Source organism: Ascaphus truei, chromosome 5 (genome assembly GCF_040206685.1).
Source record: "Ascaphus truei isolate aAscTru1 chromosome 5, aAscTru1.hap1, whole genome shotgun sequence".
Lineage (NCBI taxonomy): Eukaryota > Metazoa > Chordata > Amphibia > Anura > Ascaphidae > Ascaphus > Ascaphus truei.
The window spans coordinates 294591494-294617484 of record NC_134487.1 but is presented as its reverse complement, the minus strand read 5'-3'; the positions used below and the strand labels follow the sequence as shown (position 1 = coordinate 294617484).

The 25991-nt window shown below is 40.6% G+C and overlaps 1 protein-coding gene across 2 annotated transcripts; it reads left to right on the top strand.

The window, feature by feature from the left end:
- Positions 1-3548: 3548 nt before the first annotated feature.
- On the top strand, positions 3549-24339 carry NUP50 (nucleoporin 50). Of its 2 annotated transcripts, none has more exons than XM_075602755.1 (8): positions 3549-3746; positions 6728-6807; positions 8737-8820; positions 10657-10843; positions 11851-12489; positions 13436-13514; positions 14170-14288; positions 22533-23919. In XM_075602755.1, the coding sequence occupies exons 2-8, from the start codon at positions 6739-6741 to the stop codon at positions 22574-22576; spliced, it is 1221 nt and encodes a 406-aa protein (XP_075458870.1). In that variant the 5' UTR covers positions 3549-3746; positions 6728-6738; the 3' UTR covers positions 22577-23919. The 2 variants fall into 2 exon arrangements, with proteins under 2 accessions (XP_075458870.1, XP_075458869.1); XM_075602754.1 differs by lacking the exon at positions 22533-23919 and adding an exon at positions 23945-24339 and having other exon boundaries at positions 3551-3746.
- The last annotated feature ends 1652 nt before the right edge of the window (positions 24340-25991 follow it).

Here is a 25991-nt window from a genome sequence, read left to right as displayed (position 1 = left end):
CGCAGGCTGGGCGTGAATAAGCAGATAGAAAAATTATGGGCGCCAGGAACTTTTCTAAAACATAAAAGGCATTTTATTTGACATCCGTCTTAAAGGCTCCAGAGGTATTGACAGAAACTTGTGATAAAGCCAAATACTCTGAACTTCATCCCACTGGTAGTTCTCACCGCTATGCTGGGGATGTACTTGGCTTGTCACTCATAGCAAAGGATACAAGTCTCTTGCATAGAGTTAGTAATGCCCCATATCGGATGGGCCTTTCATGGAATACATGAAAGCAGGTACCGCATACTTCTTCCATATCTATGTGGTCAGGATTGCACTAGGGACCTTCCGGTTAGGCCTGGTCCAAACATACCCTAGAGTTACTGTGCAGAGAACTCCTAACTAAAAGCATGCTTCCTCCTTTTCGAGAGTGAGAACAATGTCGGATCCTTACTAATGGCGCTTACTTAAAGGGCACGTTTCCTAACTAAAAACAAAAAACGGTGACAGGACACTTCTTAATACACTTAGCTAAACGCACACAAACCTATTTACAGGACTCACAGGGAGGGCCCCAGTCTAAACTCCGAAGAACCTGTTTCTAGAACATTGGGTGGAGCTATATATACCCTTCTCTCTCCCTATGGTGACATCACTGACATACAAGGGAGTGGCAATCCCATCTGCAGAGTCATCCTACATCACATTTTATTTATTTATAAAATGTGTTACCAGGAAGTAATACATTGAGAGTTACCGCTCGTTTTCAAGTATGTCCTGGGCACAGAGTTAAGATGACAAAGAATAAATGGTTACAAATACATAGTTACATAAGTGAACAGGGTTATACATTATATACAAGACATTGCATGCACAGTTACAGATAATATATATTATAGGCGTATGTTACAGTTACAGACCAGATTAAAATGTGGTAGAGCGGAGAGTAACCGGAGCGCTCCCTGCTCGGCCCCCACCCTCCACACACACTGGCGGTGCTGCCGCTTGGCTCGAGCAGCCCGCAGCATCGCGCCCGGCAACGGAGGTAACGGGGAGGTCGCGGTGCTCAAAGGGGCCCAGGGCTACACATATGAAAGAAAGGACACAGAGCGCACCGGAGATCAGTATCAAAGTATATTACAGCATCAATAAAAAAGCATTTGCACACTTACAATTAAGAGTACATTCATAGACGTGTAAACGATTGCCAAATACAGTCCCCGAGAACCTTCCTGAGCCCGTATGGGGACTGCGCACTTACTAAGGCCCCAAACTGCACCTTAGGGTGGGGGGAATAGCAGTGAATTAAACCAGGTGCTTCCAAAGTCGCTCCCCACGATACTTTGCATCCACAGCGGGAAGGCATTATGGGACGTGACTTTGGAAACTCCCGCAGTGAATGACAGCTGTACCACCCATGCTGTCTGCATACACAGAGATTCAGTTTGGGGTCTTCTTAAGCATGTTCCCCCCATAAGCTCAGGCCACCATTCTGTCTGGGATTGCTCACACAGGTTTGTTAGCAATAGTTTGATTACTAAGCAATACGATTGATTAATTAGGGATTCGAAGAACAAAGCAGGGCGTGCACAATGTAAGAAAGGCTTGGGACCGCTGCACTAGAATGCTTGTGTCACTTACTTCCAACAAGCCTTTCATAGCATCCATTTCATGCAAAAATTGCATTAATACACAGACACACACAGAAAGGCAGTCCCGAGAACTGAAATTAAAGTGACCGTGCCAAATAGCTGACAAAAAAAAACCATATCAATGCAGTTGGTTTCTTTAGCAAGATTCAAAAGCCTTGCCTATATGCTCCTGTAACCGCCACCGACAGAGGGTACCTATTTTCATGTGCCCAATGTTATAGGGTTTAGCTTCTATACATACTGTCTACTCCATATCCTTCAACTGTACTTATTTAGCAGGTAGTATAACCTGTTTTTTTGTTCTGTACCTATGACATGAACCTGTAACTTTTGTTAGTAGTCTGCAAGATCTATACCTTCTACCTATTAAAGCAGCTGGGAGATTGATGGCTGATCTGATAATGATCTGTGGTTTAACATTTTTATTGTGTGCATGTAACTATGTACAAATAAATCCCCAAATACACATTGACTGGTAGTGTGATCTTTTCCACAGTAAATTGCACGCACGCCAACATCTCCGGTTCCTTAGTGCAGGGGGTTCCCAGCCTTTTTTTAGACAGTGCACCCCCCCGTTTCGAAAATATTTGCTCCACGAACCTAATGAATAAATGTTATTGCCTACTTTAGACTGTCGCCATCAAACCTGTGTGACTGACCCCAGGCAGTATACTGTCCAGAGCTCGTGGGGGGAACACACGCTTAATAAGGCCCCAAACTGCCCCTCAGTGTGAGCAGGCAGAATGGGGGGGTGTAGCTGTCACTCACTGCCGGAGATCGAAAGTCACGTCCCATAACGCCAGTGTAGATGCAAAGCATTGTGGGCAGCGACTTTGGAAGTTCCTGCTGTAAGTGACAGCTATACCACCCACCCTAAGGCCTCGGCCAGGGTGGTGCTGAGCGGGCAGGCGCGCTCACGCTGGCCACGATGAAACACATTGCGGCAATGTGTGTGGCCAGTGTGAGCGAGCGCCTGCGCCCGCTTGGCGCTTAGAGCAGGCAAATTTGAATTTGCCGCTCGCAAGCGCGTCACGTGAGCTGTTCGCTCAATGAGGGCGAACCAGCTCTGTGACATCATAGCCGCGCTCCCCGACACGTACCCCTGCGCGCGCGTACCTAGCCGGCCACAAATCGCCCCAGCTGAGCAGAGCGCGACATCACCGCGCACAAGTGCCCGCTCCCTGCCTGGCCGCAGCCTAAGGTGCAGTTTGAACCCTTACGCAGTCCCCACACAGGCTCAGAAACCCACTGCACTGCCTGGGGTTAGTTAGCCATTATGCAATTTGTGTTGTTGTTGGAGGGTCTCTTGTTTCTAGACTAGCTTAAAGCTGCAGTTCAGTCAATATCCTGCATGTTTGTTTTTTTTAATAAATCAGTTCTGTAGTAAGAAAAAATACTTTTACCATTTTCTGTTTTAAAAAAAACAACTTTGAAAGACCAATTTTCTTGTATTCTATTTTAACAGCCATTTGCTAAGGCACTGCCCCTTCATGTCCTGTCACAAGCTCTGGCACACCCCTTTGTCAGCCCTGCCCTCCCTCTAGCACTTGTCAGTGCAGGAATGCTCATGAATATTCATGAGCTTCCACTGCCAGTCAAGCAGATTATAAACAAATGCCAGCTTTTAATATGTCACCAAATTTCGACCTATCAATACATGGAAAACGAATTGAGCTGCAGCTATACAGTTCTTTAGGTAATTAGAGATTGCACACATGAAACTATTGAAGTAAAAAAATAAATGTAAAAAAAAAAAAAAAAAAAGACTGAACTGCAGCTTTAACAGTGTGATACTGCGCATGCGCTCCAAGCAGCAACACGTCACCACACACCACTGACTCATGAGTGAGCTCTGGACTGTTACGTCACCGTTGACCGTTGACCACGCCCCCATCTCCCCATCCCGCCGTCCTGCCTTGCGCACGCGCGCTGCCAGGACTCGCTCTCGGCGGCTTCGGCGCTCTTTACAAAATGGCCGCCTGAAGCCGCCTCACCGAGCGGAGGTAGGATGCGGAGACGTTGATAGGAAGGGGGAGAGGAGACCGGCACCGAGGAGTTGGTGACGCAGAGTAACCCCGGTGTGCGCGAGAGAGAGCGGGGCACAGCGAGGTAACCGTTACGCCGGGATGGAAAGCTCTAGAAGCCGGGACAGGCCCTGCCCGGTAATACCGGCCTCCGCCGGGGAGCGGGGACAGGCCCTGCCCGGTGACACAGGCCCAGTGCCGTGGAGCGGGGCCGGTGTCGGGGAGTGGGGACCGGCCCGGAGGTGTGCTTTGTATGCCTCTCGTGACAGGAAGGGGAAAGGGAGCGCCGGGTCTCCCTCACGTGGAGTCTTTCAGTTCTCACATGTGAGGGGGGGGGGGTAGTGTGTGTGTGTGTGTGTGTGTGTGTGTGTGTGTGTGTGTGTGTGTGTGTGTGTGTGTGTGTGTATGTATATATATATATATATATATATATATATTTATATTTTCACAGCACTCCTCGAGATCAATAAGTTTGTTTAATTTATTTTTAATTAAAGTTGAATCAATCAGTATGCAAAAGTCACATAAGCGGGCCATATTTCGGACCCAAGCGTCCTTTATCTTTGGGTCTGAAACGTCTCCCACATTTCCGATTTTTGCATACTGATCGACTTGAAACTTTTATTCATATCAAGGAATGCTGTGGCTTCTTTCTTTCCTATATGCTATTTTGGACTCAAGTGATCCTGGCTCTTCCATGCACTTTTGTGTGTATATTATGCATTGAAAATAGGTATAGTGGACTGATGTTTCGGTCCCAATATGGACCGTCTTTGGACTAAAACGTTGGTTCACTTCTATTTTTCCATTCATAATATATTGATTTAAATCTCGCTTGTTCTCATGTATCTTTTTGTTTGATGTTATATACGGCTATAACTGGAAGGTGTTTACTTTTGGGCACACCTTAAAGTTTTTGTTTTCTAAGACTGAGTCCCCGCTGGCGCTGAGCGCGCTCATGCTTAGAGCATGAGCGCCGGGTGTCCTGCAACTTGCGGGAGCGCGCGCAGGGGAGAGGGGGGTCATGCAATTGCGGGCTATCTGAGCAAGCGGAAAAGTTAAAAAAAATTATTTACAAAAGCGCCGAGCATACATACTGTCTCTGTACGTTCTCCCTACCTACCAATTAGATTGTAAGCTCCTCGGGGCAGGGACTCCTCTTCCTTAATGTTATGTTTATGTCTAAAGCACTTATTCCCATGATCTGTTATTTATATTATCTGTTATTTATTCGATTACCACATGTATTACTGTGAAGCGCTATGTACATTAATGGCGCTATATAAATAAAGACATACAATACAAGTAACTGCGACAAGCGCCGCCCGCTCGGTGAGCTCAGCGCCAGCGGGGACTCGGCCTAATGAGCTTTTGTGTGTAAATACATAAAAAGGTATCGCTACCTAGCATACTTCCACACTTTGCTACTGATGTAATCTTGTGTACATACAGTGATACTTTGTATTGGACAAACAGGTGAGGTGTTTATTGGGTATTGTATATATCTCTAAGGCCGCAGCAATGGTGCGTGCGACGGTGCGATCAACATGCAGCATTTCTATGAGGCTGGCCATAGTGCGCGCCACTGTGCGGCACCGGTTTGAGACGACTAAAAATGTAGATTGTTTTTTTTTTTTTTTTTTTTGCATGACGGCGTCACGTGGGCGTTTCAACCAATCACGGCCACTCGTCCCCATCGTGCGAAAATGAAAGTCCATACATCGCTCGAGCAACAGGTGCGCAGGACGCCATGCGCTCTGTCGCGCGTCTGCCCTGTATCCAAGGCCTAAACCTCGCTTGTTTCTCCTTAGGCCTTGATTTCAAGACGAAAAGAAGAACCAAGTTCCAATGACCTAGAAGTAGTGGATGAAGCTAGATATGCATGAATGAGGATTGTTGAAGACAGACAGTAGTTTACATGAATGTGATTCCTATAATGTAAATCCAAGTATGCACAGCTCAAAAATGGGGGAGGTATAGATGCCTGGACCAGGTGGGTAATAGAGCCAATGTCTGCCTGTGAGGACAGCTAAGGCCTGTTCTCCACCAATTCTACAGGCATTCCCCCCTGGAGCATAATGTGTGTCAAACAAAGTTCATCCCAGTGAGTAGAGTTGATGATCTCAAATGTTTGTACTTGGTTGATGCAGCCTGCCTGCTGGTGCGTGCTTCCAACTGGTAGGGTATAGATGACAATTGAACCCCGCTGTTTTTCTCAACTTGTATTCTCATCTTAGGCCTTGATTATACTAGGTCCAGCAGTGCGCTTCCTCCCTCATGACATCAATAGTGCGAGGCTTGGCCGGTTTGCCTTCATTTGCTGAACCGCTCACGTGACGCGGCCACAGAGCGCCAAGTTCAAAAATTAATCTCCACGGGAAAAGTGCGGTCGCTCTGTAGCGCTCGCGCCACATGCGAGCTATGTGCATCTGCATTGGAGTACATTCCTTTGTTCAGGTGGCGCGCAGCATCACTGGTATAAGCACGGCCTTATAAGATTTCTGAAGCATTACATATGTTCTTAGAATATTTGGACAGCTTATGTACACTTGCTGCAAATGTATATTGTACTGTAAAATAAAAAATTACAATTAATGTTCCATTACCATATTGCCATATTCCTATCCTGGTAGATACTAACAAATATGCAATTGTGCACTACTTTTATGAATACCTCAATATGTTGCTTGCATTTCCAGCACTGAATGGGTTAAAGCAGTATTGCGGGTCTATATCACAAAGTGGTTGAAAATCAGAATTGATCTTTTACACTGATTTTTCATCCAGTGAAAATCATGAGTTTGCAGAATAAATTTCTTGATGTCTACCAGTTTATTTGAATACTTCCTGCATGTGAAAGCTTTGGAAATTAGAAACCTGTTTTAGCAACCTTCATCTGACCACTTCTAGGGTTTGTGTACGTATGGGGTTTGTTTGTTGTATGGATGTATGATATTGGTTTCAATTACAATTGTGTACTGTACATGATTAAATGTAGAATATCCCATTTCATGGAGTGCAGTTTTCTTGGTTAATTTCTAACTTGCTTGTGTTCTATCTTTTTAGGTGTTGCCAAAATGGCTAAAAGACTTGCTGATAAAGAGCTGACTGACCGAAACTGGGATCAGGAGGAAGAGTGTGAAGATGTAAGTACAGAAGAGTATTTTAGTAGTTGATTCAGGAAGCTGGCAGCAAGCTTCTTACTGTTTGTTCACAAACATTGTTATTTGTGCAAATATGAAAAAGGTTCTCCCAAGGGGGAGGATATTGGCAGTGCACTGCGTGCCAAATAGTGCTGGAAATGCGTTCCAAAATGGAGGAAATGAGGACAGATACTGGATCGCTACGTTAAAAGCTGTTTAATGAACAAATTGCAATATGTAGACTAAACAAGAGGCTTGAGAGGAACATCTAACACGTTTCATGATTGCACGAAATGCGTCAGGTTCCTCGACTCTTGTTTAGTCTACATGTTGCAATTCGTTCATGAAATAGCTTTTAACGTAGCATTCCAGAATCTGTCCTCATTTCTTACATTTTGGAACACATTTCCAGCACTATTTGGCACGCAGTGCACTGCCAATAGCCTCCCCCTTGGGAGAACCTTTCTCATGTTGATTTCGGGCTGAGAGCACGCCTTTTCCAGGATTCTTGACAACAAAGGTCATGAGTGCTTTATTTTGATTGACATGTGACTTGTATATCATGGATTTTCAAGTTTTTATATAACCGTGGTCTAGCTCTAAGGGTTATTGTATTATTGGATCTAGGGGTCAGGATCCCCATTCACACGGTTTCCTAGACATCCCATACATTTCTACCTCATTACATACCCTCATGTTAGAGCCTCAATTACCATTTATCTACCAATACACATTCATTTACCTGGATATACCAACAAATGTGCTTCTGACACAAATATCGACTGTGGATTACAAATACGTAGTGATTAATATCACTTTGGATGGTTTTTGCAGACCCTATAGCACTGGTTTAGGGGTTTTCCACCGTTTTGTCTAATTGTAGAAATAGTTTATTGTAAATATATTCTGCGTTAGAGGGAAATGTAAAATGATTGTTAATGATGGAGTAGTATGATGGGGGATATTTCAGTGGCAGACAAAGTTGTGTGTGGGGCAATGCAAGTGAGACTTTGGAAACACCCTTGTACTGTATGTGAGGGGCGGGAAATGTTTATTTATTTTTTTTAAACCTTTTTTTTTCTTGTATACTTTCTCTATCTAGCTATCTCAAATGGAAATATTACTGTGCTCATTTTCATGTCTTAGGCAGCTATAGATATATATTGAAGTAGGGGGGTCTTTGGAGCTGAATTCCAGGGGCCCCCTTCTTCCTGAGATACTTAACTCTATACGGGCTGCCTGCAGCGGTTCCGGCTGGGCTACTCAAAATGACTGCTTCACAGCTCCCACTTCACACAGGCCAATAGGAAGCCGTGACATCATCCCTTCCGGCTTCGTATTGGCTGTCGTGACAGGACCTTTTTAAACAACAAAACCATGCTTTGGTCTGGTCTGCTGAAAAGGACTGGTCCTTTTTAATCTCCAGTTTTTCAAAATACTATATTCCCAGGCAGCCTGCATCTTACTGCCTAGTTACATCTCTGCATGGGAAAGACTTCATTTATGGGTGTTTGTTAACTTCCCTAGGATTTAAATTTTTAGGAATGGTAATTTTATACTAACTGTGACAGCAAATTTGGGCGCACAAAAGAAACCGACAAATATTAAAATGATTTAAAATTGGTGTTTGAACCTTTGCCAAATGTAAAGGAGTTCTCTACCAGCTGCATCACTTTCTTGTGCGTGTAAGGGCTTATTTAACTTTATGCCCAGGACATCCTTGAAAACGAGAGGTAACTCTCAATGTATATTACTTCCTGGTAAAACATTTTTATAAATAAATTGGATCCCCCATTGCCTGTTAATGACAAAGTGGAGGACTTGCTACATCCTAATGTTGCCAATACCGGAAAGGGAAAGTAAAACATTTTTTATTTTTTTTATTCTCCCTCCCCCATCTCCTGTTTCACAATATTAACTTGATTTCAATAGGCTGGAACTTTTTCTGTGGCAAGTGAAGACGTATTGAAGAATAGAGCTATCAAAAAAGCCAAGCGTAGAAACGCTGGAAGTGAAGTAAGTGAAGACCTATTTTGCTGAATTTAAACAATTTGCATATTAATATCCAGTGACTGTAAGGCTTAGTATTTTCAGCGGTGTATTTAAGATTTCATGTGCCGGAAGAAGGTGTGTCTAAAGCTGAAACGTACGTTTGGTGAACCGGCTGCTTAGCCTGCTGCAGCAAGGTGCTCTGTGGTGCTTGAGAAAGTTGCCTGATGTACACGTTGGTAACTGGGTCTAAAATGACCTCTGCACAATACAGCTAATACTTTAAACTCCACTGTTGCTATCAGGAGCATTCAGCTCTGTTTTTTTTAGCATAGATTTATAGCCCTAAAATGGGCTAACACAACATTAAACAGTGTACTGATACCCTTTGCAAAACATATGTTAAGGAGTATTGTTGGGTGACTCATTTTCCAATAAGTTGCTGATTACATTCTCATATTCTGCATAACTAGATAGCAGTTAAGGGATGTGCCTTAAATGTGGTACTACCCTGAGTGTTGGATGACATGTTTGCTTAATCAGCAAGGCAGTTTTGTACTAGGCCTTGTTCTGTGCATGATTACTCACGTGAGTTTTTTATGCTACAAAAAGTTACTTTACTTTAACCTAATGGCTATCTATGTGGACCATTTGGAACCCTTGGCAAAACACATTTCAATGAGTACTAATAGGTGCTTTATTTTCCATTCATTTACTATTCATGACACTTTACAAAACTAGATACCAGTTAAAAGTGGTGTGCCTTAAACGTGGTACTATTTTAAGTATTAGATGAATCGCTTACCTAATCCGCAATACAGCTTTGTACTACACCCTGTTTTCAGCTTGATTATATTCACAGGAGCAGTTTTTGCAAAAAAGGCACTTTTAACATAATGGGTATCTGTTGTGGAATACTGGATAGAATACTATTGGTTAAGTTAGAGGCAATCCAAGAGACCTATAGTTTAAAATTCAGAGCATTATATGTATTAGGTTAACAGATGTTCAGTAACCCTACACATAGGGACTAGACGGCTTTAGATGTCCTAAGCTGAGTACCACTGATAACAGGAGGTAGTCACCACAGAAAAGACACTGGGGATACAATTTGTTTCCTAAAGTGTGGTATTCTAACTAGTTATGCCTGTAATACATGCTCTGTGCTAACATGTTGATCATGTGTTAACACTATGTATTGGCTATTCTAAACCACTCATCATTCAGAAGCACGTTATAGATCAACAACTACAATCTCTAACGTACTATAGTGGTCTTCACTACCTGCAGTTTGTTTCAATTATTTATAAGAACCCTGTTGATATTTAAAGGGTGCATTGGATAATTACAAACAAACATTTGGGCTGCAGGTGTTCCAATTATCTTTGCATGCTTTTACCCCAAGTCCTAAATCAGATCCAAGCAGGTTGATTAGTTTAAATACCTCGTGTTTTAGACATTTAATTTCACGGTTTGTATATTCCCAGCATTATGATGCCATTTATTTTAAAGTAAAGTCCAAATAAAGTGAAGTTTTATTTGATACCCATAGAAATCACATATACTCTGGTGCTTTGCATAGGTAACCTTTTCTCTAGTACCTAGTTGAACTTTTTGCAGTTCTTATTTGGCCTGCACTTTGTTCCAATTCTCCAGCTCCTAAAATTCTTCTGGCTTCCAGAAAGCTTTCTACCTGAAATAAGCAGTAAATATGAGTGTTCTGAATTTTATTTTGACTAACCAGTTTGAATGCACTTTTAAATGTCAAAATAGGTTTTTAAAATGTATTGGTCCTTTTAATAGCATTAGGAAAAGAACCTATTGTCTGTATCTGTTGCATGAAAATATATTTATTTTTTTCAGTCTGAAAGTAGTGGAGCCTTTAAAGGGTTTAAAGGTTTGCTTCCATCTGGAGGTGCATTTTCTGCGTTTGGAAATGGGTCTGGAGTGAAACCATTGGAAAGCCTGACTAATGGAACCAGTAGCACTTCCAGTAGTAGTCTCTCGTTTACAAATGTTAAATCGACTTCAGAAACCAAGCCCTCTTTTGGTAAGTTTTTGTATACCTGCAATAAGCACGTCTGCATAATGAAAAGCAATTTGTTTCTTGTACCAACCTTGGGTTTTTTCTTTTTCTTCTTTGTGGGGAAATAGGGGGTCTCTGGAGCTGTACCATGTTAATTTCTGCTCCGAGGACCCCCTACTTCCTGAGATTTACCACCAAAGGTGCCATCCCTGGCTAGGTAGACAATATGGAGGTTTAAAGCTCACATTAGAGCCAATAGGAAGCAGCGACATCATTTGTCATCACTTTCTATTGGCTCGCGTGTTGCAGTAGATTTAAGAACCAGGAAGTACTGGCATTACCTTCCAAGGTAAGGCTCTCTGCAAGTAGATTTCCCCGGGGTGAAATGAATGAGGTTTAACTCCGTACATTTCCTAAAGTGCGTTTACCCACGTAACTTACATTATAAAGTACAGGGTAATGGAGCTTTTTGAATATTGCCCCCTGCCCAGTATCTAGAGCAGGGGGTACCAACCTCTAGTCCTCAAGGGCCACCAACAGGGCAGGTATTGGGGATATCCCTGCTTCAGCACAAGAGCCATCTGTGCTGAAGCAGCACCTGGTGGTGGCCCTTGAGGACTGGAGTTGGCGTCCCCTGATCAAGATGACTGTTCCATCTACGCATTCTTTAGCCTGGCATTCTAATTTCATTCTATGGAGTAAGGTGTTTTTTTAGCAGCTCTCTAAACAGCAATAGAAACATGCTTTGTCACAAAGCCACTGTTTCCTTTCATTTCACACTCGGTGGGTTTTGTTTAGTGTTTTATTTATTTATTTTTTATTTAATGCATATCTTTCATAATCATTGGGTTGCTTCCCAGTGCTGTTTTTCCTAGTGGTAACAATATTTTCAGATTTCACAAGAAATTGGTTTAAAAAAAGTAAATGCATGGGAACCACGATTATGTTATTTTTTTTTCAGCTGCCTAAAGCATGTTCTACTGTCATTCTTAGAATAATTTCCACTAAGATATACCTCTGCATTTTAATAGGATCTCTCTCTGCAAATGGTCCTTCCTCCACAATCATGGATAGAACTTCTGGCAGTGCAAAATCCAATGGCGGAAGGCTTCTATCTACCTCTGGCTCTAGTCAAAAGTCTTGCAGCAACAGTGACTACAATAAACAGCTAACATCACTGAACTACTCTGTGCGTGACTGGATTCTGAAACATGTGAACACAAATCCTCTGTGTGATTTGACACCAATCTTTAGGGACTATGGGAAACATTTATCAAGCATTGAGCACCAGTATGGAAACAGTACTGATAGTGGGTCTGAAAGTGATGGCAACTCCAGCAAGCCGGCCCAAACCAAGCCTGTTCTAACATTTGGCTCTCCCAAATTGGAGACCGGGTTAAAGATTTCATTCAGTAGCAGAGTGAATACATCAGATAAGCAAGCCCATTCTGCCCAGGAAAATAAAACCCCATCTATACCTAACTTTAATTTTGGCCAGAAAATTGACAGTTCTGCGTTCAGTTCACTTAGTTCTGGGACTGCGGCTGGCTTTTCCTTCTCCTCGGGGGGCACTGGGCTGTTTGGCAAAGAAGCTAATCAGAGCAAACCAGCGACATCATCTTTTTCCATTAGAGCACCAGAAACATCAAGTGGTAGCAATGAAGAAAAAGGTAAAATAGATGTCTAATGCTTACATTGTTTAATAAGAGCCTCCCCTTCAGATATTTCCAAAATGTGTTTTTTTGTTTTTGTTTATCTCCACCGAATCTCAGTCCAAATTGTGTTTCTAGTCCTAGCAAAGGCATCAGTGAGTAGGAAAGGGGGAACTGGCAGTATGCACTGTTGCCCAAATGTGTTGGCTAATTATGCATTGATAATGGTCAAATAGGCAATCTTGTGAACTCGCTTTTGTTATTGCATTTCATACAAATCTTTCATTTGGTTTTGTTTCATAGAAATAATTAGCAAAATGTAAATAAATCCTTATGAAATTTTCCAGGAGAATTGGGAAGGGTGCAGGATTTATATGATCTATCCAGAGGTTTCCATCCCCAGTCCTCAAGGACCACCAACAGTGCAGGTTTTAAGGCTTTCCTCTCTTAGGCCCGGGCCATAGAAGGGTGAGGCGATCCGAGCCGCGCTGACGCTGAGCCAGCGGGCGCGATCGGAGCCGGGGGGAGGTGGTTGGAGGCGGGGCAGTGACGTCGCTTGGCCAATCGCCCGCGCCGCCGTGACGTTGACACTGCTGTGCTGTGATTGGAGGTTTTCAGCCGACAGCATGCTGAAAAACAGCTTGGCGCTCGGCTGAAAACTCCAACTCGTCAGCACGCCTGCGGACTATCGCGTGAGCCCTTCTCTCAAGACCTCATCATTGAGGATGCAGGGGCTCAGCGCTGAGCGTCCGCACACCTCAGCACGGCCTGTCCTTCTATGAACTCGGCCATAGGCAGAGGTGGCCCAATCCTTTTTACTGAACCTCCTGTGCTCAAGCAGGGGTTTACTTAAAAAAAACCTGCACTATTGGTGCTCCTTCAGGACTGGCGTCAGGCACCCCTGAATGCATAACTGCACTGTTTGTTCTTGTTTTTTTATATGTTTGTTTTAATATTTAAACAGGAGGGGCTGAAGACGAGGAAGAGCCACCCAAAGCTATAATCAGCGAAGTAAAGGAAGAAAATGCCTTCTACTCCAAAAAGTTAGTCATGTATATTCAATATCCACACACATACATTATGCCAAGTTATTTGCAAACATGTGCCTTGGAATGTGCGCCCAGAACACCCAGTTTAAGCATTAGTGATTAGTCACTGCTTAGCCTGGTTATTTGCTCAGAACTGGTCGCAACCTGCATCTTTGTTCTATCCTTTCTACATTGCCTTTAATTTACATTTTATTTCATTTAAAGAAATATTGGTTTCAAGTATATTTTCCTATGTGAAATATATACTTTTTTTTTTTAAGAATTTTTGGACCTGAATTAAACATCTTGAATTTAAAATTAAATTAAGCTTGTTTTCATACTAAATCTCCTGTAGATCTTGAAAATAAAACTGCCTTTTAACCATGTTTACTTGCTAGGCATATTTATAGTTGAATGGCTTAATTGTCTATACAAGCATAATTCTACCTACTATATTTACTTCTACTTTTTAATCTGTTTCATTAGACTTTATTTTAGAAGAAATGTAACCAATGATCGCTCTAGGTTGATCTTGTGAAGATGTAGTTGGGATGACCTGAGGGAGGAAGCTTGAACATGCAGAATTGCGATGTCTTAATATAATGTGCAAATATCAATGCATTTGTGTTTCACAGTTTCCATTAATTGACAGTTTCTGTTCTTATTTTAGGTGCAAACTTTTCTACAAAAAAGATAATGAATTTAAAGAGAAGGGTGTCGGTACACTGCATCTAAAGCCTGTAGGAAATCAAAAGACTCAGCTGTTGATTCGAGCTGATACAAATTTAGGTGAGTAATTTTGATTCAATCTAAACTATATAATTTTACATAAACTTGCTGTCAAAATGGAAACCTTTTCCTCGTGCATTTAAGGAACACTGAACATGCTCTAAAACAATTGTCAGAATAATTTGTTCCTTTTTAGGGACATTAGTGCTTCCAAATTTTGTATTAAATTCTTTTTTGGGGATAAAATACGTGATTTTATTCACTTTAAATTTGGAGCGTAGGTACTGTAGTGATGTGTTTACTCTAAGGCAGGGGAAGCAAACTCCAGTCCTCAAGGGCCACCAACAGGTCAGGTTTTTAGGATATGCCTGCATCAGCGCTGATTAGGGATAGCCCTAAAACCTGACCTGTCGGTGGCCCTTGAGGACTGGAGTTGGCCACCCCTGGTCCAAGATATTAACAGCTTCTTGTGAGTATTTTTAGATATCTACTGTGGAAAGCGTAAATAAAAAACACAGTATGAGGTTATTTTGAAACAGAATAACACGTGAATTTATTCAAGTCAAGTGCACAACGGAGACAGCTTCAAAACAAAAGCTCTCTAAATATTAACACGATATGCCATATATTTATACCCTAAATCCTAAAGCTCCACCCCTTTATGGGGGGGCTTGCACGTCACTAAACATTACCTCATTTTGTAATACATAACAATATTAAAGTTGATGTCATTTTGTAATACATAACAATATTGTATAACTACCTGTCAGCTAGAAACCATTCTGGGGTTAAATGGGATGTGCCTATTCTGTCGCCTAGCAATATGTTATGAGAATAAATTCTACTGCAAGAATCTAAGCTTATCTCATGGGTTCTCATAACTTTTAGCCTGTTTACACTTTCAATTTGAAGCTGATTGGATGAGGAAGAGTCAATAAATTTAGCTAGGAGCAAAAATTCCATTCCTGTGCTTCACACATTTGTTTATACAGAAATGAAACACAGAAATTAGACTCACAAAGACAAGACAAGATGGCGGATTGAAATATTCACACAAAATGGCTTCATCCTAAATGCTGTTATGTTGTTATGCCAGACCCCCTAATGTCTCAACTTCGTCAGTCCCTCCTCTGATTCTTTAAAACATTGTTTTTTGAGAATTATTGGTATGATTTTAGTCCAGAAACACGTTGGGAGGCACAAGGGTGCTCCATCATTTCATAATGTTGCTTGAGGGTATAGGACAGTGCACGAGGGTGCCTGCCAAATGTAGTCATAGTCTCGTATGGCGTTATAGCCAAATTCTTTTCCGGAGTTAGAACATTGTACTTGGCATCTTCTGTCTTCAAGGGACTGCTGTAGATTGGTTCAGCAAACAATGGCATCATGTCTGCAGAGGGGGTTGCATATTTGTGGATCATGCCTTTGACAAACATAGAAGACAACGAGTATCACAATCATACACATTCAAAAATTTCGCTCCTAGTGATCCCACCAATCCAGTCAGCCCCAAAGGGTCCCAGTCTGTGTCACCTTCCTTCCTAAGTCTTTCTTGAATTTCTCCTATCTTATCTAACTCATGTTGTACCTTGCCACTCTGATCTTGGATGAAAACACAACATTGTTCTTTAATTAGGGCACATGCACCTCCTTTTGATGCTAAAATATAATCTAAAACCATTCTATTTTGTAAGGCCATAAGCCTGATCTGAACCTGTTCTTGGTTTAATGATGAAATTAAAAACTGCAAAATTAAGGCCACATCCTTCCTGTAAATTGTTATCTGACTGAACATACATTTTTACACAGGTTTCATTGGTTGGTGGAGACACTTGACCCATAAATTGATTCTTGTTCCTAGTGTGTGATACACCCTTTAAAGAGGTTCCCTTAAAAAATGGGAAAATACAGAAATTATACACATAATACTAAAAACCTTATTTTATGCAAGCAACCTTTCTTTGGATATGCAGTTGCTAGATAAAGGAAATTGCATCTATCTCTATCATCATATCTATTACTGAGAATTGAAGGGGTTTGGTATCTGTGGAAGCGAAATGCATGATCCTCACCCCTGCACGCATTGTATACATCATTCACTCTGAATATCAGAACAGACAATGTCTGCGATGGTCAACATGGCTGACTTATGATCCTTTCCTTGTGGCTGACACACCCCCTGGGTGACCCCCTCCTCTCGTTGGAGGTGCAACACACTTCTGGATCAAAGTTTTGCTGCATATGACACATACATAGAGAGTGAAGAGTACTGCCAAAACACATACAAGAGCTTTCACAAGCCACGCTTCCAGGAAACCAATCCTCCCATCAAGGCTCAATTCTACATACACCTTAAATTTCTAACTTAAACACACTCTAAAGAATAAAAATATTGAGTCTCTGAAAAATGAAATGTTCTGATAGAAATCAGGAATATTGAGTCTCTAAAAAATAGAATGTTTTGAGTTTTTGAAAAAATGAAATGTTCCTGATAAGACCAGGCCTGTGCCTGGTATCTTATTTTCCTCGTTGGTTAACGGTTAGAGTTTTGACTCGGCAAGACGTTAACTTGATGCGGCTGTGCTTTAGATGACTTTGGTCTTTGGTGGAGCTGGAATGAGCTTTACTGTACTTTGGGTCCAGGGAAAGAACTCTGCCACTTTAATTGCTGTATTGGTGGTTAGTACGGGCCCTTTCATCTGGGGTGAAGAGCATGCTTGTTTAGGGACTACTTGACCTTTAACTTCGTCTCGTGTAGGTGCACTTTTATCATACCTTATGCCTAGAGAGACTCAAAAAATATATTAGTGGCATACAATACTTATTAATTGTTTTATTACCAATAGATGGTCCTTAATTTGTTCTTTTGAACTACTGACTACTGTCTTAACATCCGCATATAGACAGAGGTATCTCCTATTAATGCTCCTAATATTTAAAACTAAGCAGCTAATGTGGACTTTACTGTACTACAATCTAAGTTCCTAAGGCTTTGGGCCTCAGTCATTGTCAAACCAATTGCTTCCATAATCAACTCTATCCTGTCTACAGGCCATATCCCTAAGACCTGGAAAACTACCAGAGCTGTCCCAATCTTCAAAAGTGGGGACAAAAACACTGTCTCAAACTACAGACCAATATCTCTTCTCCCAATACACACTTGCCCTCATTCATGCCTCACTATTATCTCCTCCGATGCAAATGGTATCAACCTTTTTCATAAAATACTAACTAACCTTAAAACTTGCCCCACAAATTAAACATCCCAATAGCCTGCACTCATGGCTATTATTTCACACACAGTCACTCCTACCACACCCATTGTGGCCAAGCACTGCCATCTACAGCACTTATTTCCTCACCTGCTATCTCTGTAAATTCCCCTCAAACCTTAGATTGTAAGCTCTTAAGGGCAGGGATTTCCTTTCCTATTGTCTGATTTTGCTGCACTTTCTATTCTATCATAATTCCCTCTACTGTATTCTTTATGAAGTGCGGAGAACATTTTTGACGCTATATATATAAAGTCATACATTGCAATACACTACTATCCAAAGTCATGGACAAAAATGTGTTCACTCCCAATTAAACAATTACTATACTAAGACAAATGCCCCAAGCCAATTCCTGTCAGGCCTCCACCCCAAACACTCCATTGTAACTATTCTGCTAAAAATGTGAAATGCCTTGCATATAATATATACCCTGCTCACTTATGTAACTGTATTTGCCACTATATATCACCTGTCCTTTAACTCTATACCTAGAACATATCCAAAAATGAGAGGTGACTCCCAATGCACCACTTTGGCAAAACATTCTACAAATATTTTAACAATAACTACTGCTTATAATAAAATTGTACACCTGTGGAAAAATAAATGGTTAAAAGTTATAAAATATATCACATATTCAGTAAATAGACAAATGATTTTGTATAAGACTTCACACTAATGTCTTGCTTTATATAATCTCTTTGCACAGTGCTGAGCACACGGTCAGCTTTATCATTTTAAAGACACTCTGCATAATCATCTGACTAAAGAAAAAATATTTTCTATAAGACTTGTTTCCGGGCAAAGAGCCATTTTGTTTCTGGGCGTTTCGCCAATTGACCCTGAAAAGATAAGATAATGACACACCACGGGCTTCTTCCTGAAAAATAATTATTATTGGATTGGAACTTTTGCTTAAAGTTTAAATACATGGAGCTTTATCCAGAGCCCTAAGAACTACATTTTTTATGGCCTCTCAAAAATTAACCAACGGGCTTTTATATAGCTATGGTTTATATAACTTCTTAACACACAAATAACTCCACACGCTCATGCTATTTCCCTCCACTCAGTTCTTTTTAATGCTTTCTATTTTGAACTTTTATAGTTTCACTGACTTCATTCACTACAAATTTATGCTATCCTGTTGCAATTCTGTCCTTTCTCAAGCTACACACACCTATTTCTCTCCATTAGTCAACACTCACAAGTCTAACCCTCATTAACTCTTCCTTCATCTCACCTCAGGACTTTGCTGACTATTTTAAGCAAGAGGTTGAATCCATACACCAGAACATTCCCTCTTTTTCCTCCTATCCTACTTCTGCTTCCTACTCTCTTCCTGCTTTCCTTGACTCTTTTTCCACTGTCTCAAAAGAGTGTCACCATCACTGTTGATCTCCTCTTCTCCCTCTAATCTGCTACATTTCCATTCTCCTTCAAACATGTAATAGTTATACCATGACTCAAAAATGTCTTGCATTCTCCTGCTTGCTCCATTTTCTCACACCCATTCTCTCCTTAACCCTCTACAATCTGACTTCTGCACTGCTCCCTCCACGGAGACAATTCTCACTAAAATAACTCATGAACTACATGCTGCCCAAGACAGAGGTCATTGCACTCTGCTCCTATTACTCTCTGCAGCTTTTGCCTCTGTGGACCTCACTCTTCTCTTTTCTCTGTACACACTCTCTCTAATTGACCTAATAACATCTCTTGGGTTTAAATATCACCACTATGCTGACAACACCCTCATTTACTTTTCAACCCTTGACCTTACACCTGCCATACAAACCTAAGTTTCTGAATGTCTCTCTGTTATCTCATCCTGGAAGACCCTCTTTTGCCTTAAACTTAACATGGCAAAAACAGAGTTCCTCATACTTCCTCCCAAACCTGACCCTATTATCTAGTTTCACATTACTCTTGAATCTTCCATGCAGTAGCTCAAGCACGCTGCTTAGGGATCACTCCCAACTTCTCTCTCATATTCTCCTCTTTCATTCACAACATTTCTATAACTGTCACTTTTTCCTCCACAATATCACAAAGATACACCTGTTCCTCTGTTGCTCAACTATTAAAACTCTGATTCTGCGTTTCCCCTCCTGAAATTCCTCTCCTGGCTTCTAATCAAAGCCTACTGCTTCTGTACGCTCTCCCTACCTACCAATTAGATTGTAAGCTCCTCAGAGCAGTGACTTCTCTTTGCTCAACTTTTACTTTTATGTCTGGATCACTTATTCTATGACCTCTTACCTTTACCATTTGATAACTATATGATTACGACATGCACCACTCCTGTGAAGCGCTGAGCCTATTAATGGCGTTCTATACATGAAAACATACAATACAATATATACTTCAAACAATGCTTATGAGCTTTTACCCATATTTTTAAACACAAAATATTCCCAAACATATCCTTATCCCATAGAAATAAAATTGAAATGTGTTTTTACTCGTTACACACAATACAGAACACACACAATACAAAAAACTTCTCTCATACACAGCCATACAACATCACAAAAATAACAAACAAATAAAAGAAAACCTTTTCTCCCCTATTACCACACAATTTCACCCTGCAACTATTAATAAAAGTTCCCTTCTCTTTCTTTACTCTCATAAATAACCTGACTTTAAAACTACTCTGATGCTCCGGAGCTTTCTGAGTTAAACTTTCGTATCTTAGCACATTCCTCGCGCTGGAGAAAAAAGTGGGGGCACGCTCTGTGCTGCTGCGATTTTGATTCTCTTTCTTGCAGACATTTGATTTCATTGTGAGCAAAAAATATTCATGTTTTCGTACGTACTTGCAAGTTTTTGGATGGTGATTTGTGCACACAGGTGATACTTAGCATGGTTTATCTTTCACACAGGTAATCATTCAGGAAAAATTCATTAGGGTATCAAATCCATCTAACCACTCTCCATTAAGGGCGCAACAATTTTACTTGCCGGCACCGAAACTTGAGTTTATATCAGGAAATGATTTATAACCACTTATTGCATGTGGGGAAATGGAAGGAAAAGCTTATACGTTCACAACTGATTTCTGCGGTGTCCGCCAGCCGGTCACGCCATGCTTGACTTTTGCCACAAAAACCTCATAAAATCCAAAGATTTATACTACCACAGACACACAGGGATTACTGAAAGTTAGAAGGTTCCACTATGAGCCCTTGCGTTCGCATTCTTACGAATAAGAAAACCGGTGCGGCTACTCATAGTTTCACTCTCCCTTCAATAGTAATTTATTGCAAACAAACTTTTTTCATTGGGGTGGCATGTTTTTCACTGGGACTTGCATGTGTATTTTCATTTGAACTTGCATGTATTTTTCATTTGAACTTGCATGTATTTTTCATTTGAACTTGCATGTATTTTTCATTGGCCAACAAAACATATTTATATTGTCTCTTCTTGTTCTCTGTATTCATTCTTTATTATTTTCGTCTGCAGACACACAATCCTTTGAGAATTTTTGGTTTCCCATTATTCCCCTGTTACAGAAATCAAATTTAATTGACCTGTACAATACTTCTTCGGTTACAGAAATCAAATTTAATTGACCTGTACAATACTTCGGCTACAGCAATCAACTGTTAATTGACCTGTACAATTTAGCGTTACAATAATCAACGCAAGCTGATTACGTACAACTCTTTTGGCATGTTATTGTTCTGAATAGTGTAAATATGCAGATAAGGACCTGTCACGAGACTGTTCCCCAATCACATTTTCTCACCATAACTATACCAAAGAAAAACTTGAATCACTTCAGCGGGTCCAACCCAGTCCTGATAAACCTTATACTTTTATAACATGGATACAGATAAGACTTTCTAACCAGATCTCCATGAACTCACTTGGTATGTAAATGACAAAACAGAGCAAATGTACAATCAGGGACCCTTCCTGCTCAGACAACAAAAATATTTATCACAACCCAGGACAGTCTGAAAACAATCCCTTTAAGCACACAAACACTCACCTTCATCACCAAAACCTTTAACGGGACTCTTACCTTAGCCCCTAACAACTCTTAACAACTCTTACACTTTAAAATGAATACAGGAACAGAGAATAATAAATTCACGTGAAACTGCTAGGGATTCTTACTCGTCACATCAGATAAGACACCGTTCAAAAATCAGCTCCCCGCACCACTCAAAACTATTTAATCAGGCTGTTTGTCTAAAAAATGCAGGTAGCCTTACCTTGATTCATATGTGAGCTCAGGTTTGAGTGATGGAGGAGTGATTCATCCGGGTGCTCGATTCCGATGATATTGAGTCCCGATTTCGGATTGCGCCATCTGTGGAAAGCGTAAATAAAAAACACAGTATGAGGTTATTTTGAAACGGAATAACACGTGAATTTATTCAAGTCAAGTGCACAACGGAGACAGCTTCAAAACAAAAGCTCTCTAAATAATAACACGATATGCCATATATTTATACCCTAAATCCTAAAGCTCCACCCCTTTATGGGGGGGCTTGCACGTCACTAAACATTACCTCATTTTGTAATACATAACAATATTAAAGTTGATGTCATTTTGTAATACATAACAATATTGTATAACTACCTGTCAGCTAGAAACCATTCTGGGGTTAAATGGGATGTGCCTATTCTGTCGCCTAGCAATATGTTATGAGAATAAATTCTACTGCAAGAATCTAAGCTTATCTCATGGGTTCTCATAACTTTTAGCCTGTTTACACTTTCAATTTGAAGCTGATTGGATGAGGAAGAGTCAATAAATTTAGCTAGGAGCAAAAATTCCATTCCTGTGCTTCACACATTTGTTTATACAGAAATGAAACACAGAAATTAGACTCACAAAGACAAGACAAGATGGCGGATTGAAATATTCACACAAAATGGCTTCATCCTAAATGCTGTTATGTTGTTATGCCAGACCCCCTAATGTCTCAACTTCGTCACTACTAATACTGCATTTAGATCACATATTTTTCTATTCAGTATATTGATCTGCTGTGCTCATTTAACACAGGACGAGTTGGGGATTCCACCGAGCAGTGCTATTTTCAGCTCTAGGGATCCCTGATTTCCAAGATACTTTCCTGTGAAATTGCCCTCCATGGAAACAAAATGGCCATCAAATCTCAAGCGAGGAAGCTGCAGCATAATCGGTTGATGCTTTTTAAAGCTGTTGCACCTGCTTTGTAACTTCAAGTAAATGGCCGTATATGTGTATCTATACTCTTTAGAGTGTCTAAAAACACAATGCCTCTGGGTTACTATAATTCCTTTTAGCATTTTCTGCACCTCTTTAGTTCATATGAGACATATGTTCAGGGGCATACATCACGGGAATGATGTAGCATGATCTACCATCATGCAAACTAATCACATGAGTGTTTTTTTTTTTTTTGTTTTTTTTTGTGTTTAGTTTTTTTATAATTTGTCAATTGCAATTTTCCGTTTTTGCCAACTTTACAATCACTGGAGAATGCATTACTGGGCCCTTCCGTCATTTAAAGATGTTGATGATAAATTCCGGCCACATTGTATTTCCTTCTGGTTTTTATTGAAGGGGATGAAATGTGATGTTTACAAACTCGGTTGATAGAATTTACACTATTAAAAAATATTCTTGGTCTTCTTGACACTTCTGTATTAGACCTGGACTTCATTTTGATGCCCTGTGGGACCAGTGTGGTGGGTGGCATTTGTCATGGTTAATATGCAATGTTTGCTGGCTATTGATGGAATACTAAAATGCACAGTTTAGCATTGAAGATCAGTAGCTTGTGCTCATACCTCCCAAGTGATATTTTCAATTTATTGTTAACAGGGTTAGCTTTCAAGAAAACTCATTCAAAATTCACGTGTATGGAGACAGTGCTGTATTTCAATAAACTTATTTTTTTTTTTTTGTAACTTTTTTATTAATCTTGCTCCGGTCCCCTGGGTGTTTTCATGTGAAGCTTTTCCTGCTTATTTGTAAAACTGACTGGTACACTGGAAGTAAATTGACTTAATGTTATAGTGGGGCTGAGCCAGGGCACTCAAAGCTTCATCGACCCCCCAATTGCCATTAGTTGCCAGGAAAACAGATTGCTGTGGGGTCACCCAGTAGGAAGCTGCGGTCTCACAAGGTCAACAAATTTTTATTGGTGCCACAGTGAGGCTGACCCACTGGCCATATTTCTCCCAGATAAGAATTCTTACAAGGGAATTTCACAATTGAATCTCAGGAACTGGTGGGCCCCTTGTCGCTTGGATTGGTTCAGTTACGGTCCTCAAAAAATGCAGATTGCTGCTTTTGCAACGGTTTTTAAAGAGTTTAGGCCATATTTCTGTGTGTAAATTGCGGGCTAAAAGTTAGTTTCTTGAACTTGTGCTTCGTAGCAATGTTGCTAATATATATAATTTTTTTTTTTTAAATCTATATCATTTTAGGAAACATATTGTTGAATGTTTTGGTCCAGCCATCTATGCCGTGCTCAAGAACAGGAAAAAACAATGTTATGATAGTCTGTGTTCCAAACCCGCCAATTGATGAAAAAAACCCAACTGTCCCCGTCACCATGTTAATAAGGGTGAAGACCAACGAGGATGCGGATGAGTTGCACAAAATTCTACTTGAGAAAAAGGAGGAGTAAAAGACGACACTTTCACGGATCTATTTTTTTTTGCCAAGTTGCTGCTCATTATAGAACTCGAACGTTGCCGTTTGTTAGGTAATTCGTTTTACTCTGGCCTCTCGAGTTAGTTCTGTATACTGAAAGATTTGTTTTTAATCATTTTGTTAACAAAGGAGTAAAAAAGGCAATAAAAGCTTTAAGTAAAAATTAGTCTTCGGAGTGCAGAATGTGTACTAAATTGTTTAAATTAATACCTGGTATGAATATGAATGACTTGTTTATCACTGCAAAGCCTTAGCTAGTCTTCACACAACCTCTTCCAAAAAGTTTACAAAGCGTGTGATAGACGAGGCCTTAATTTGCATTCCTCTCATCGTACTTCAACATATATTTAAAAAAAGATGTATTTCTGTCTGCTTCAGAATGGTAATTTACTTGTGAAAATGGTTTGAATAGAAAAAAGCCCCACTAGAGACTGTCTTTTAAAGGATCATGTATCTTTGACCCATAGCATTGCCTTCCTTTTTAATTTGCTAGTAACCATTTGCCATTCAAGAAGTGGCATTCCTAAAAGTAGGATTTTTGGGATGTTGCTTTTCTATTGGCAGAAATAGGAATTGCCAGGACGTGGTACTATAAACTGCACAACCAAAATACCCAGTATGCGTGACCTTGCACATTAATACATGACGACAATGCCTAACGCCAACTCCAGTACTCAAGGGCCACCAACAGGTCAGGTTTTCAGGATATCACTACTTCAGCACAGGTGGCTGTCATTGACTAAGCCACCTGTGCTGAAGCAGGGATATCCTTAACCTGACCTGTTGGTGGCCCTTGAGGACTGGAGTAAACCACCCCTGGCCTAAAACTTGTCAAAAGTAAAACCTTTTTGAGTTGTGACCCTCGACAATCTCTGTACAATGACATTAAAATTATTGGCGTCAATGTTGGCTGCTGTCACCTGTTCGGGATCCACACAAGTTAACACCTCCCTCATTTACACTGAGCTGTGCAAGCGTAAATCAATCAATCATAGCCACTTCAGTTACAGCCCCTAATACCAAGAACTCAAAGCAAATGGATTACCATTTAGAATACTGTTTTAAATTCAAAACGCAGGCTAATTTAAGCAACATTTGCTGACCACACTGATCTTCTACAAAGTTTAAACCACTAAACAGTGGAGATTTTGTTTCCAAGGACTGTTAATATGGCACAATTATGGTATCCTAAACGCTGTTTAAATCTGACGTGTGATCACTGTAGCTTTGAAATTGTGTCTGCCCTTTCCTGTTGCATACTTGCTCATAGCAAAAGCATAATGTATTCTATATTTCATATTATGTTTAATAGAGTTTCAATTGTAGGCTTAAAAGTGCATCTCAACGCCTTCAGTACTGGAGGGGGTAGCAACGTTTTGTATCTCATTATACTGTGATGGTACTGATTAGGGCATTATCGCACAAACGCCTATTGAAGTCAGTGGGAGACTTCATATGATTCCGTTCCATTCAACCCCGTCGCAGTTTAATGAAAAACCCCAATGTGTTGCTGCATCCTCCAGCAGTTAAGGTGTGAATTATGACACATCTGTTGGACAGCAATGATGAAGATTTGCTTTAAAAGTGTGTGTATTCGCCTTGAAAGGAATCTTTATGTCAAAGTTAAATTGGACACGAGACAAAATCAACATGAGCGTTATGGCAAGACTGTATTATTCTGTAAAGAAACTGCTTTTTGAAGGCTGAATGTTATAATGATGTCCATTACAAAGAGGTGCGAGTTGTGTAGATTTGCTTTAACACAAGGCAACATGGGTGCGGATTTAAGTGTGTGGTTTTTTTTTTCTCCCCCACTGA

What these genes read in the sequence shown, in the direction of transcription:
- NUP50 (XM_075602754.1), top strand. Translation starts at nt 6,739, where the DNA reads ATGGCTAAAAGACTTGCTGATAAAGAGCTGACTGACCGAAACTGGGAT. An exon ending in GTAGAAACGCTGGAAGTGAA is followed by an intron (nt 8,821 to 10,656) that starts GTAAGTGAAGAC and finishes TATTTTTTTCAG; the next exon opens with TCTGAAAGTAGTGGAGCCTT. An exon ending in TGGTAGCAATGAAGAAAAAG is followed by an intron (nt 12,490 to 13,435) that starts GTAAAATAGATG and finishes ATATTTAAACAG; the next exon opens with GAGGGGCTGAAGACGAGGAA.